General features: G+C 37.8%; 1 protein-coding gene across 1 annotated transcript in view; it reads right to left on the bottom strand.

Moving 5' to 3' along the window:
- The window catches only part of FBXL13 (F-box and leucine rich repeat protein 13), a 186,124-nt gene that overhangs the window by 143,838 nt on the left and 26,406 nt on the right, over positions 1-15,880 (bottom strand). The window contains exons 4-7 of the mRNA XM_061198232.1: positions 11,740-11,807; positions 10,126-10,280; positions 8,822-8,931; positions 6,421-6,588 (exon numbers count right to left, since the gene is read on the bottom strand). Coding sequence (XP_061054215.1) covers positions 6,421-6,588; positions 8,822-8,931; positions 10,126-10,280; positions 11,740-11,807 — 501 coding nt within the window. The remainder of the gene's footprint in view (positions 1-6,420; positions 6,589-8,821; positions 8,932-10,125; positions 10,281-11,739; positions 11,808-15,880) is intronic.

Raw genomic sequence — 15,880 nt, 5'->3', positions numbered from 1 at the left:
AAGATCAAGATTGTGTCCAGTTTGGTTCCTGGTGGGAGCTCTCTCTTCTCTGCCTTCTTGCTGTGTGCTCACATGGCGGAGAGAGAGCACTGGTGTCTCTGCCTCTTCTTATACAGGCAACCACCCTATTGGATTAGTACCCCAACCTCATGATTTAACCCTAATCATCTCTTCACAGGCCCTATCTCCAAATACAGTCACATTGGAAGTTAGGGCTTCAGCACAGGAATGGGGAGGGGAGGACACAAACATTTAGTCCATAAATAAGAGCTTAAACAGTCTCTGTAAGAAATGGAAGGAAGAGACCCATAGAAGGATAGACAGGCATTGTTTGGAACGACTGAAGTTAAATACCACTCAGGAACACCTTCAACAGTCTTCCACTTCCAGCCATGATAAGATAATGGTACAAAACTATCCTTCCCACCATATATAACTAGAAAAATGGACAAAATATGTGAAACTACTGCTTTCAGATGTTGGACAACAGTCATCACAATATTCGGATCTGTGAAAGAAGGAAAATAAATGAGATGAGACTTATGATAGCCCAGGCTTTCTGCATGGAGACATTTTTTGGCTGCTTGTGAGAGAAAGAGTGCCAGGCAGTCTCACTAAGCCAAGGAGATAGAACCCAAGTGGGGTTCAAGGATGTTGAGGTTGCTGGAATTTATCGGCAAAGTACTGGAAAAGTGGGAGTTACACAAAAAAGATAGCTTGAGAAGTCTGCATAGGGATCCTTGCATCTTTGCATTTTAAACAATGTGTGTGCAGGGGACACTCCATGCGGCTGAACGAAAAAATGACTACTGGGGACAAAACATCTGCAGGGAATCTGTAAGCAGAACAACTACTATAGTTCGTACGGGATTGGAAAATTTACAGATTGAGACAAATCAGAGTACAGACATGCCACAGAACACTTGGGGCATTCAGTAAAGACCCAGGAAGGTCACATGATAGGAGTAAGGAAAAACTAGCCTAGAATATAAGTTATTCTAGTCTTTCCTTAACAAAGCTTAAGTATAAGGTGAGAAAAGATGAAGCTTATCTTCAAGTAAGTTAACTGACTACAAAAAACAAATTCAACACTTCTTAAAAATAACAACATAATATACTCAACAATGTAACTTACTAAACATCCAGCATATAATAAAAAAATTACTATATCTGTAAAGAAGGAAAATCTGACACAACACATAACCAAGAGAAAAATTTAGAATGTAAACACACAGAGAAATTACAGGGATAATAAAACTAGTAAACAAGTTCTTTAAAACAGCTATTATAAAAATGCTCAAGGATTTTCAAAGAAAAATGAGAGAGAAGTGGAGATTTTTAAAATGAACCAAATAAAACTTCTAGAGATGAATACAACATCTATAGTGAAAAAATTCACTGGAATGGCTTAATAGCAGATTAGCCACTGATTTTTTTTTTCCCCTAAACAAACACTGTTTAATTATTTTGGAGGGAGGCAGTCAACAATAAAAACAAAAAAATCCCTACTATAAAACTAGGCAAATGCCACTAACGACCAATGATTTTCTTGCTGTACATTATGAAGAAGTTATCGTTTATTGTGCCCTTCCTCTCTGTATCTTTCTGAGATGTTTCTAAACTCAGGATTGACTACATGCATTTTTATCCCCTTTTAAGGTAGTTGAAGAAAAAGGAGGTTAACAAAAGCTAGTAAGAATTTTAAAATATGCTAAGTTCATCCTACTTACAAAATTCAGCAGTATGTTGCAGGCTATCTATTATACAAATTGTTGGTGCCTTTTTTTTTGCCAGTTTTGGTGAGTAATTAAACAGAAGTTAATGGCTTTTTAAAGACAGTTGCATATTTACTGTGCTGAACTTGAAGACATAGCAATAAACACTATTCAAAATGAAGCACAGAAAGAAAAAAAAAGGCTTAAAAAATGAACAGTATCTCAATGAAATGTGGGACAATATTAAGTTGTTTAATATATGTGCAATCATTGTTCCAGAAAGAGGAAGAAGACAGAAAAATATCTGAAGAAATAATGGCTGAAAACTTTCCAAATTTGCTGAAAAATATAAACATGTATATCCAAGAGTTCAATGAATTCCAAGAAGGATAAACACAAAGAAAACTACAAGGCATATCAAAATCAAATTGCTAAAGATTCAGTAATAAAAAGAAAAATCTTCAAAGCAACAAGAAAGAAAAAGACACATACATACAAAGGAAGAAAAAAAATATTCCACTGATTTCTCATTTAAAATAATGCAATCCAGGAGACAATGGAATGACATCTTTTAAATGGAATGAATGAAATTTAAAAAAACCTGTCAGTCTAGAAGTCAATGTCTAGAGAAAATCTCTCCCAGAAACAGAGTAAAAATAAAGACTTTCCCAGAGAAATACAAGTTGAGAAAATTAAGCACCAACAGACAAACCTGTTCTTCAAGAAATGTTAAAGGAGGTTCTTCATGCTGAAGGAAAATAGTTCCAGATTAAAACTCAAATCTAAACCAAAAGAAAGAAGACCAGAATCAACCGATTTGTGGAAAAATAGAAAATACTTTTTTCTGAGTTTTTAATTTCTTTAAAAGATAATGAACCCTGGGCTTCCCTGGTGGCTCAGTGGTTAAGAATCCACCTGCCAATGCAGGGGACACGGGTTCGAGCCCTGGTCCGGGAAGATCCCACATGCCGCGGAGCAACTAAGCCCGTGCACCACAACTACTGAGCCTGCGCTCTAGAGCCCACGAGCCACAGCTACTGAAGCCTGCTTGCCTAGAGCCCTTGTTCCACAACAAGAGAAGCCACCACAATGAGAAGCCCGCGCACTGCAACAAAGAGTAGCCCCCGCTCTCCGCAACTAGAGAAAGCCCGCGCACAACAACAAAGACACAACCCAGACAAAAATAAAATAAATTTATAAAAAAAAAAGATAATGAATCCCTTCCACTACCCTTTCACTTTCTTCTTTCAATACAATTCAGTCCTAAAGCCATTAGATTGGTCCAAGCAAAGCAGGCATCCATGCCAGGGTAAGGGGCGCAGAGAGGGCTCTGTTGGCCCAGAACAGGGCATCAGAACTAAGGTGCATAAAGGGGAGCATCCACGAAGTGGAGCAGCCTTCCTTGCACAAAACAGGTGAGGAGGGTGTCCCCAAGGAGGAATGTCCCAGAGTAGAATATCAGAGCCCCAGTGGAAAAAGGAAGACAAATGAGGAAGCATGGCTCACTGTGGGATATTGGAGCCCAAAGTAGATGGAGCCCAAGAAGAGGACATCTGCCCAGCACAGACAGTCAGAGAACAAGCAGACTGAGAAGGGCATTCGTCCACATAGAAGTATAATGTAAGACGTTGAAGTCTGCAAGGAATGAGGAGGAAGTCCCTAAGGAGGGGCAGCCACTGTGGGATGTCAGAACCTGAGCAGGACAGGGAGGGGGAACCAAGGAAGTGAAACCCTGTATAAGATACCAGGAGCTAAGTGGGATGTGGAGAGTGGCTCTATTGGGGGAGGAGGGTGGCATGTGGTGACAGAGCCTATTCAGTATAAGGTGGGCATCCCCAAAGAGGGGCAGCCCATGCATGGAGCGTCAGAGCCTGAGTAGGGTAAGGAGGGCATCTACATAGGAGGGTACTCAGTGCAGGGCGTGTTAGCCCAAACAAAGTTAGAAAGGCAACTATATAGAAGGAAAAGCAACTGGCATAGGATGTCAGAGCCCAAGCAGTATGAGGAGGGCCTCTGCGTGGCAAGGGATGTCAAAGCCTGAGCAGGATGAGGAAGGTATCCACACAGGGAGGGAACAGTGGCAGCCACGTGTGTGATTGCTTACACACAGGGGGAGTGATCAAATAAGTAAATACATGAAGAATAATGAGAGCTGGGATTCTCACTGTTGGAGAAGGACATTGCAGATATGGAAAAGGAAAAGACTAGTATGAGCCCTGTGGTGCTAAATTGGACCTGGAAGTATCCACATACAGTTTAGGTTTAGTTTAGGTTTTTTAGGTATATAGAGGTACATAGATATGGGGGGAAATATGTATATGTGTGTTCCTACTTACAGTCTCTAGCTCTGTCTACTGAGAAGGCATGGGAGAAGCAACACTTCAATGGTGATGAACACAGATAGAGTTCAAATCTTGGTTCCTATGTACAATACTCCATTAAAAAGGATTCAAAGAGTCCTAGAGAAATGACCTATCCAGGGTGGAGCACGGAAAGTACAAGAGGAGCCTGAGACATCATGCTGTGCTACAAAGTAAGGAAGTACTCAGAGGATGATAGTTACACATCAAAGGGACAGAGAAGGCAACCTGAAAGGACTCCCACTGAATCTGGACAATTTGAGCACCAAAATAAATAGTGATAGTAATGAATTATAACCCATTGAATAAAATAGAAAACCATGAGTCCATACTGATATAAATAAACTAAAAGTTTGATGAGGAATGGGTATATTTATATAATTGTAAAGTACCTACCCACGAAATGCACATCCATTACAAAGGGGGCAACTGAATAGTGGAGAAGCCTAGCAGACACCGCTTTCAACAAGCAGCCACCGTGAAATCACCAATCCTGGGCAAATCCAAATCCTGTGCCACTGATAGGATGCAGTGAGAAGAGCACAGCATGATGTCTGTGGTATTTCCAGCAAAAATGCAGAACCTGAATCTATTCTTGAGGAAACATAAAACAAGCTCAAATTAAGAGATCTTCTACAGTAAACCTGGCCTGATCTTCATGTCAAGGGAATGAAAATTAAAGAAAGACAGACTAAAGGAGAGGAAGGGCCATGATAATCAACTGTTCTGTGTGATTCTGGACTGCATCCTTTTACATTATTGGGACAACTGGGGATACCCAAATTAGGTCCGAGGATTTTGATGGCTGACTGTAAGAGGATGCCCTTGTTTATAGTAAATACACCAATAATATTTAGGGGTGATAGGGCATCATGTCAGCAACTTACTCTCAACTCGTTCAGGAAAAAAAGTTCTCTGTGTTGTACTTGCAACTTTTCTGTTTGAGATTGTTAAAAATGAAAAATACATGCTGAATAAAATATAATTGACTGTTTAAAGCAAAAATAAATTCTAATGTAGGATTTATAAATACATAGAAATAAAATGCATGGCAATAATAGCATGAAGCACAGGAGGGGGGAAATGAAAGCATACTCTTGTTAGGTTCTTACATCATATGTAAAGGGATAAAAAATTATTCTAAGGCATAATGTGCAATAAATTAAAAATGCAGCTGCTTACAACGTAAATAAAGAAACAGCAGTCAAAACGTAGGAGTTCAAAGACAAAAAGCAGCTGCATAAGTGTAGGAAGGAGTGTGATATGGCTTAGAAAAATAGCTAAGAATGACATATTAATGTGACACAAAAAGAGAAATAATTAGGGCAACAGTAATAGACTCTGTTACTTAAAGCTTTAAAATTTCTCTCATCGAAAGACTCCATGGGCAAAACTGAAAGCAAGCATCAAGTGTAGGGGAAAAAAATCTCAAATACATTCCAGGCAAAGGGTGAATATTACCAGTATATAAAGAGCTATTATGATCTGTAAGAAAATTATAAGAATTCCAATTTAAAAACAAGCAAGAGATGAGCAGGCAATTTATAAAGAGGAAACAGTGGACAAAAATGTCCTCATCCTAACTCTATGCCATACATAAAGTGCAAGATTAGATATAAATATAGGTATAGATATCTTGTTTCCCAAAATAACTTGAGCTCAAGTCTCTACATTTAGAAGGGTGGATTTAATACATGGAATTTTATAATGTAAATCTGCCATCAACCAGAATAAGACGATATTTTACAACTCTTCCACCATTTATCAGGTAGCCCCACAAAGTAGAAATTGCCTATTTATCAAAATAGAAAAGAATATAACCAGTAGTTGGAATTATGGCTTATATTTCAGAGATCAGTTCAATGAGTTGTAAGTTATAGATACATGATTCTTGTTGTTATGAATTCATGATCTATGGAAGAAAGATGATAGGCATAAATATTTTAACTAACTGAAAGGTGCAGTATGACAAGCCCCATTTACATTCTGGAGTGTAGGTATAACGTTAAGATTAAAAGATTAGGGATTAGAGATTAAAAGCTAAGCATTGAGTTATCTAAAATCTGTTGTACCTTAAATGACAATATATGCTTGAAGGAGGAAGGAAAGAAAGACATTCCTTTCATTCTTATTTACTATAGCTTTAATTTCTCCATTTTTGATTGTTACAACAATTTACAGCCATCCAAATTGATGACTTCCAAAAAATGAAATAGCCCAAATCTAGTTGTAAAAAATATTTTTCTTCAAAATATGGCTTCCATCATTCATGCAAGGTTCATAAAACCACTCTTTAAACGAACGTTGTGAAAATAACTAGTTAAGACATATGAATTCATACGAACCTGTAATACTGTTCTTTTGGGTAACTGTGAAACGTCAAATTCAGGAATCTCACCTACAAGAAAGACTTCAGACACATTTCGTTCAGGAGAAATGTATTCTTCTTTAGAATTTACTCTGAGTTTTAACTGGCTTCTCCATTTTTTTAATTGAAGTTCATGCTTTAACATCTGCCATGAAAATAATTTACAAATTCCATGGAACTCTTGTAAGGATTAAATGAGATGATACATGTAAAACACAATGCTTGATACAATCATAGCACCAATTAAACATTATTTATTATCATCGTTGTCATTATATAAATTATCATTGTCCAGAGCACGTGTAATAATGTGTAGTCTCTGAACCACCATTATAGATCATTTCCACCAGTTGTCATACAACATTGGCATAGGCAGTCACCTTGAAGATGTGGTCCAGCCTTCTCTTTTAGAGATGAGGAAGCTGAATCCCAGAGAGTCAAGGTTCTGGTAATGCCAGAACTGGTATGTGGGACATGGAAGGGTGAGGGTTAGCATGGAGCTATAGAAGGAGAGTTAGGGGAATTCCCCGGCAGTCCACTGCTTAGGACTCTGTGCTCTCACTGCCCAGAGCCTGGGTTCAATCCCTGGTCAGGGAACTAAGATCCCACAAGCCACATGGTACAGCCAAAGATGAAAAAAATAAAATAAAAATAAACAAATAAATAATTATTTTAAAAAAGAGAGTCAGAAGGAAAGAATTTGGAGAATTGCCTAATCTATCATTACGGCAAGTCCCCATTTTAACTTTCAATACATTCCTTAAAACTGCATAATCAAGAAAACACCCAAAGGGTAAATAAGTGTACCCATACAAACACACACACACACACACACACACAATTTTGGTGTAATATATGGATATATTAGAGCCTAAGGAAGAGCACACAGTGGAGAGCTAGCACATACAAGTGTTCCCTGCCTCTCCTCCCAGCAGACACCTGCCATCCTCACTCCACCCTAGTGAATACTGGCCTAGTAATATTGTTAGGCCAAGATATCACATGGCTAAAAGAAAACATTTTCTCTATTTAATACATATCTATATTGAGGATATTATTATCATATATATTAATATATATCAACTACTACAAAACATTATGCTCAGTGTATGGGGATGGTTAAGAGAATAATACTGCCTGTTCTCAGGGACGTTCAGTTTAAGGGGATGTAAAAGGGGCAGCCTGGTCATGCAGAGTCTACCTTTTCACCATTAGACAATCAATGACCAGGCTAGGGGCCAGGTCAAAACATTAGCTTAGTACAAGAAGTGGTGGAAAACACAGAATGACCATACTAAAACAATGGTACCCAAAGTACAACCGTTTAACTGGCAACGTTGAAAATGTAGTCCACAAAAGGCAGGTGCTAGAGGACATCCTGTAAGAACACCAGTTCAATACCAGGGGATGATAAACTTCTAGAGAGCAAGAATGATCAATGCTTTATGCGTCTCAGTCTCCTCTGCAGACTCTAGCACTGTTTCAAGCATTATGTGAGTAATAAATCTTTTCTTACTCTCTTGGTACATACGTAGTATCGTCAGTGTCAATATCTGAACCAATCTGGGGTGAGAGGCATTGATCTTCCCCTCCACAGGGCAACCATAAAACAGGGGGGTTAATTTCTTCCTATTTATCCCAACTTTGTATTTCAAAGAATATTAATAAAACATTAACATTACCTACTAAATAATGTAACTACAAAAAATTCCAGCATCTTTCTATGTCTGTTCCTAGTAGTTACTATGAATATTCTAAAACAACATTAAATGATAATATACTGTACTAATAGCTAAAGCAAACTAGAGATACTTTTAAGTTTGGAGGAGTTTGCTTGGATCCTCTGTTTTGATTGATTTAATTCCAAATGGGTGTCCCAGTTAAGAATGATCCTTTAAATTTAGCAATTTAGTAGTTTAAAAAATAATTTAGTATTAAGATTATAATTTATTAAATTGAATGTTGAAAAAGAATAAATAGCAATTTAATCTTATCTAGAAAAGAATAAATTTAGTCTTTATCATTTATTTCTCTGTTATAATCATATCAAACAGTTTCTCTTCCACTTTAGACATCTATATCCACCTGAACACTTGCTTAAACAAAAAATCTTGGTGTCTTTATCAATAAATTTAAACAAAATGTTAAAAAGATTTTTCCTTGATGTTCATAGTTCAAACGAAACAACAAAATTTTTTAGGAAATATTTTGGGTAGCTGAGGTGACATTTAAATTACTAAGTTAAAAGAACAAGGACCCCATTAAAAGTGTATAATATTCAGGACTTTAGTGTTTTCCACACAGCATTATTATCTGAGGCAACATCAATGTAACAGCAAAATTCAGTTTCTAAAAAAATTGTTTCCAATATGCCATACCAGCTCATCTTCTCTCTTTTTATACTTATGTCTTGCTTTATCCCTCCATTTAGTTAGGATAATTATCAGCTTGTAGCAGTAGAACATCTGTTGTACCCGCAGTAGCGTATCTGAAGAAAGTGCATTAGATTACTGTATATAGTTAAAGCTGCTCTCAAAAAACAAAGTGTTTAATATTCTATCATGTTTATAATATAAACCAATGTTGCATCTGATAGTTTTTTATTTTAATTACATATGAAATTACTTTTGACAGCAGTAGATGGTACTCCTGAGACTTTATTAACCTGTAAACATCACCTTTGCCCTTATAAATTAAGATATAATAGATGCAATAAAATGTCAAGATATATATCATTTCTTTTTTAACAAATCTGTTCTTTATAAAACCAGAACTTCCAAATTTATTCATAGAAATACAATCATGAGGTAGTATTCTGATTTAGTTAAATACCCTATGATTAAATAGATTGCTCCATATATATATATATATATATTTTTTATATATATATATATATATATATATATATATATATATATATATATTTTTTTTTTTTTTTTTTTTTTTTTTAAACCAGGGGTCCAAAGCTCAAACATAGGGGCCAGGCCGGGAAGGAGGATGATTAAGGCAGGCCTTGGGGACACCACACTCAGATAATTGTTTCCTCTCAGAAATAGAGACCCAGTACCCTTATGTTAAAACCGTCAGAGGGTCCACTCTGAGGTACCAACAGGAGCCAATCAAGAGGAAATGATTCTCTGATTTGCAGCAGCCATAAACAAATCAGTATCTAGTGAGCTGGATAAAATCTCTATTCCTGCTCCTAAGAGCACATACATGCACTGTCCACTGATTACAATTATCAAGGGTTTAAGTAAAACTTAAACTTATTTTTCTTTAAGTTTTCTCAGGTATTCATTAAATGAAATATTTATAAAGAATGAAGAGCTCTCTACAAAAAATAGTCAGTTTTGATATCTATCTATCTATCTATATCTATACCAGCTCTCTATTATGTAAAAAAGTTAATAGTAGATCCCTATTTATGTTGAAACTTGTATACATATATCACACAAATACATATAGAATTTTATTTTAAATATGCCTGTTTTCTATTACACTAAAACCCTTTGAGACAAATCTCATTAAATATTTTAAATTAGTGGCTTTACATTTCCTGACAATCCTCTAGACATAAAAATAATAAAAAATTCTTTAGTACAAATTATGTTTAACTGTTAAGTTTGTTGAAACTTTGGATACATGAAAACAAAAAACCAATTGTTACTATGTCATGATTTACCTTTAAGTCGTTCTTTTCGACCTTTCACATAAGAGTGCCAGTGACAAAATACACATTTTTTAAGTCTGCAATTGTCATATTCTATTGATTTTTCCATTTTTTCAGCCAGAAGGTCATCTTCATTTGTAGGAGGTATTGCTATCTCTCTCCACGTGCTGTAAGCAGAAAATACAGAAACATAATATTTTGATGTTACGGCAATACATTAGTAAATAAATTGAGAGAGAGAAGAATAAATACACTGGGCTTCCTTTACCTCCTCAAAAACCACAGCATGAAAGAAATTGTTAAATTATTTTTATTGTTTTATTTACAGCCAGTCCTTGCATTTCCTTTAAGCTTGCACTTCCCTTGTCTACATTTCTAAAGCCCAGAAAGCTCTGAAATCCAAAAGTTGTTTTTTTTTTTTTCCATAACCTATTTAAGGGCAAAGCTAGACCTGACCTAAACTAATTTTGCATCAAAACCTCTCTGAATCTGACACATAGCTGTTCATAGTCTTTCTTCATTTTATTTAGTAAGAATATACATATATGTTTTACTGTTGAAATACTAATATGTTCAGATATGTTTGGTTCGAACGTGCCATCCCAGACACCACTGAACACGTTATACAGTACACAGTATGTGCAGAGATTTCCTTTCTAAAAATTTTTCTTAGAAAGGGAATCTAGATTCCAAAACATGTTGTCTCCAAGGGCTTCAGATAAGCGGATTGTGGACCTATACTTTCAATTTTGAAGTTCTATTAAAAAAAAAAAAGTGACACCTCAAAGAAGTAAAGAACATCTTTTAACTAAGTAAAAACCAATTAAATATAAAAGAAACATAGGGGCTTCCCTGGTGGTGCAGTGGTTGGGAGTCTGCCTGCCAATGCAGGGGACATGGGTTCGAGCCCTGGTCTGGGAGGATCCCACGTGCCGCGGAGCAACTAGGCCCATGAGCCACAACTACTGAGCCTGCGCGTCTGGAGCCTGTGCTCCGCAACAAGAGAGGCTGCGATAGTGAGAGGCCCGTGCACCACGATGAGGAGTGGCCCCCGCTTACCACAACTAGAGAAAGCCCTCGCACGGGAACGGGGACCCAACACAGCCAAAAATAAATAAATAAATAAAAATAAGGTACCGCTTACTAAAAAAAAAAAAAGAAAGAAAGAAAGAAATATATAATACAAAATGGTGGAAACAAGATTAAATAGGTAGGGACTTCCGTGGTGGCGCAGTGGTTAAGAATCCGCCTGCCAATGCAGGGGGACACGGGTTCGAGCCCTGGTCTGGGAGGATCCCACATGCCATGGAGCAACTAAGCCCATGCGCCACAACTACTGAGCCCACGCACCCTAGAGCCCGTGCTCCACAACAAGAGAAGCCACCGCAATGAGAAGCACGTGCACTGCAAGGAAGAGTAGCCCCCGCTCGCTGCAACTAGAGAAAGCCCGCCCATAGCAACGAAGACCCAATGCAGCCAAAAATAAACCCATTAATTAATTAATTTTAAAAAAAGATTAAACAGGTAAAATCAGCACAACTGGCCAAAAGTGAGCTGTTCTTCACATGGAGAATGTCAAGAATAACACAAAGAGGAAGAAATAGTGTATAAAAATCATGTTCTTACTAAAAGTGGGTCTTCAGTAAGCGTCCAGCATAAAAAGTACATGCTTTTATCATTAATTCTGGAGTCACCTAAAATAAAGAAATGAAATAACAAGCATTAGAAATAAATGGAATGCACAGGCTACCTCTGGAAGATGTACAAGAGAATGAGAGTGATGGTTGCATTTGGGAAGTAGAATAAGGCAGTAGGGAGACAGGAACAGACTAGAAGAACTATATACCATTTATATATTCTGGAATTTTATTGTGTATGCCTATTACCCATTTTTTTAAAAGTTAAAATCACAGCTTAAAATTTTCCCATTATATTGCACTTACTTTAAAGCATTTCAGGTAAGTACTATGGCATTATTATTATCAAGTATATTGATAGGAATTATTGATAGTTGTGAGTTGGCTGGTCACTATTAAGCTGAATGATTTTGCCTTCTCAAGGGTAGAAAATGAGGGAGGAATAAATTGGGAGATTGGGATTGACATATACACACTACTATATATAAAATAGATAACGAGCAACGAGTTTTTGGATTAACCAAGATGGTGGAGTAGAAGGACGTGCTCTCACTCCCTCTTGCGAGAGCACCAGAATCACAACTGGCTGCTGGACGATCATCGACAGGAAGACACTGGTCTTCACCAAGGAGGATACCCCACGTCCAAGGACAGAGGAGAAGCCACAGTGAGACAGTAGGAGGGGCACAATCAGAGTAAAATCAAATCCCATAACTGCTGGGTGGGTGACTCACAGACTGGCGAGCACTTATACCACAGAAGTCCACCCACTGAAGTGAACGTTCTGAGCCCCACGTCAGGCTTCCCAACCTGGGGGTCCGGCAACGGGAGGAGGAATTCATAGAGAATCAGACTTTGAAGCCTAGTGGGAATTGATTGCAGGACTTCGACAGGACTGGGGGAAACAGAGACCCCACTCTTGGAGGGCGCACACAAAATAGTGTGTGCATCGGGACCCAGGGGAAGGAGCAGTGACCCTGGGGGAGACTGAACCAGACATAACTGCTGGTGTTAGGGGGTCTCCTGCAGAGGCGGGGGCTGGCTCTGTTTCACCGTGGGGACAAGGACACTGGCAGCGGAGGTTCTGGGAAGTACTCCTTGGCGTGAGCCCTCCAAGAGTCTGCCATTAGCCCCACCAAAGAGCCCGGGTAGGCTCCAGTGTTGGGTTGCCTCAGGCAAAACAACCAACAGGGAGGGAACCCAGCCCCACCCATCAACAGTCAAGTGGATTAAAGTTTTACGGAGCTCTGACCGCCACAGCAACAGTCAGCTCTACCCACCTCCAGAGCCTCCCATCAAGCCTCTTAGATAGCCTCAACCACCAGAGGGCAGACAGCAGAAGCAAGAAAAACTACAGTCCTGCAGCCTGTGGAATAGAAACCACATTTACAGAAAGATAGACAAATGAAAAGGCAGAGGGCTATATACCAGATGAAGGAACAAGAAAAAACCCCAGAAAAACAACTAAATGAAGTGGAGATAGGCAACCTTCCAGAAAAAGAATTCAGAATAATGATAGTGAAGATGATCCAGGACCTTGGAATAAGAATGGAGGCAAAGATTGAGAAGATGCAAGAAATGATTAACAAAGACCTAGAAGAATTAAAGAACAAACAAACAGAGATGACCAATACAATAACTGAAATGAAAACTGCACTAGAAGGAATCAATAGTAGAATAACTGAGGCAGAAGAACGGATAAGTGACCTGGAAGACAGAATGGTGGAATTCACTGCTGCGGAACAGACTAAAGAAAAAAGAATGAAAAGAAATGAAGACAGCCTAAGAGACCTCTGGGACAACATTAAACGCAACAACATTCGCATTACAGGGGTCCCAGAAGGAGAAGAGAGAGAGAAAGGACCAGAGAAAATATTTGAAGAGATTATAGTCAAAAACTTCCCTAACATGGGAAAGGAAATAGCCACCCAAGTCCAGGAAGCACAGAGAGTCCCATACAGGATAAACCCAAGGAGAAGCACGCCGAGACACATAGTAATCAAAGTGGCAAAAATTAAAGACAAAGAAAAATTACTGAAAGCAGCAAGGGAAAAACGACAAATAACATACAAGGGAACTCCCATAAGGTTAACAGCTGATTTCTCAGCAGAAACTCTACAAGCCAGAAGGGAGTGGCATGATATACTTAAAGTGATGAAAGGGAAGAACCTACAACCAAGATTACTCTACCCGGCAAGGATCTCATTTAGATTTGATGGAGAAATCAAAAGCTTTACAGACAAGCAAAAGCTAAGAGAATTCAGCACCACCAAACCAGCTCTACAACAAATGTTAAAGGAACTTCTCTAAGTGGGAAACACAAGAGAAGAAAAGGACCTACAAAAACAAACCCAAAACAATTAAGAAAATGGTCATAGGAACATACATATCGATAATTACCTTAAACATGAATGGATTAAATGCTCCAGCCAAAAGACACAGGCTTGCTGAATGGATACAAAAACAAGACCCATATATATGCTGTCTACAAGAGACCCACTTTAGACCTAGGGACACATACAGACTGAAAGTGAGGGGATGGAAAAAGATATTCCATGCAAATGGAAATCAAAAGAAAGCTGGAGTAGCTATACTCATATCAGATAAAATAGACTTTAAAGTAAAGAATGTTACAAGAGACAAGGAAGGACACTACATAATGATCAAGGGATCAATCGAAGAAGAAGATATAACAATTATAAGTATATATGCACCCAACATAGGAGCACCTCATTACATAAGGCAACTGCTAACAGCTATAAAAGAGGAAATTGACAGTAACACAATAATAGTGGGGGACTTTAACACCTCACTTACACCAATGGACAGATCATCCAAAATGAAAATAAATAAGGAAACAGAAGCTTTAAATGACACAATAGACCAGATAGATTTAATTGATATTTATAGGACATTCCATCCAAAAACAGCAGATTACACGTTCTTCTCAAGTGCGCACGGAACATTCTCCAGGATAGATCACATCTTGGGTCACAAATCAAGCCTCAGTAAATTTAAGAAAATTGAAATCATATCAAGCATCTTTTCTGACCACAACGCTATGAGATTAGAAATGAATTACAGGGGAAAAAACGTAAAAAACACAAACACATGGAGGATAAACAATACGTTACTAAATAACCAAGAGATCACTGAAGAAATCAGAGAGGAAATCAAAAAATACCTAGAGACAAATGACAATGAAAACACGACAACCCAAAACCTATGGGATGCAGCAAAAGCAGTTCTAAGAGGGAAGTTTATAGCTATACAAGCCTACCTAAAGAAACAAGAAAAATCTCAAGTAAACAATCTAACCTTACACCTAAAGAAACTAGAGAAAGAAGAACAAACAAAACCCAAAGTTAGCAGAAGGAAAGAAATCATAAAGATCAGAGCAGAAATAAATGAAATAGAAACAAAGAAAACAATAGCAAAGATCAATAAAACTAAAAGCTGGTTCTTTGAGAAGATAAACAAAATTGATAAGCCATTAGCCAGACTCATCAAGAAAAAGAGGGAGAGGACTCAAATCAATATAATCAGAAATGAAAAAGGAGAAGTTACAACAGACACTGCAGAAATACAAAGCATCCTAAGAGTCTACTACAAGCAACTTTATGCCAATAAAATGGACAACCTGGAAGAAATGGACAAATTCTTAGAAAGGTATAACCTTCCAAAACAGGAAGAAGCAGAAAGAAGCAGAAAATATGAACAGACCAATCACAAGTAATGAAATTGAAACTGTGATTAAAAATCTTCCAACAAACAAAAGTCCAGGACCAGATGGCTTCACAGGTGAATTCTATCAAACATTTAGAGAAGAGCTAACACCTACCCTTCTCAAACTCTTCCAAAAAATTGCAGAGGAAGGAACACTCCCAAACTCATTCTATGAGGCCACCATCACCCTGATACCAAAACGAGACAAAGACACTACAAAAAAAGAAAATTACAGACCAATATCACTGATGAATATAGATGTAAAAATCCTCAACAAAATACTAGCAAACAGAATCCAACAACACATTAAAAGGATCATACTCCACGATCAAGTGGGATTTATCCCAGGGATGCAAGGATTCTTCAATATACGCAAATCAATCAATGTGATACACCATATTAAC

The sequence above is a fragment of the Eubalaena glacialis genome, chromosome 8 (assembly GCF_028564815.1).
Source record: "Eubalaena glacialis isolate mEubGla1 chromosome 8, mEubGla1.1.hap2.+ XY, whole genome shotgun sequence".
Taxonomy (NCBI): Eukaryota; Metazoa; Chordata; class Mammalia; order Artiodactyla; family Balaenidae; genus Eubalaena; species Eubalaena glacialis.
This window is presented reverse-complemented; position numbering and strand designations above follow the sequence as displayed.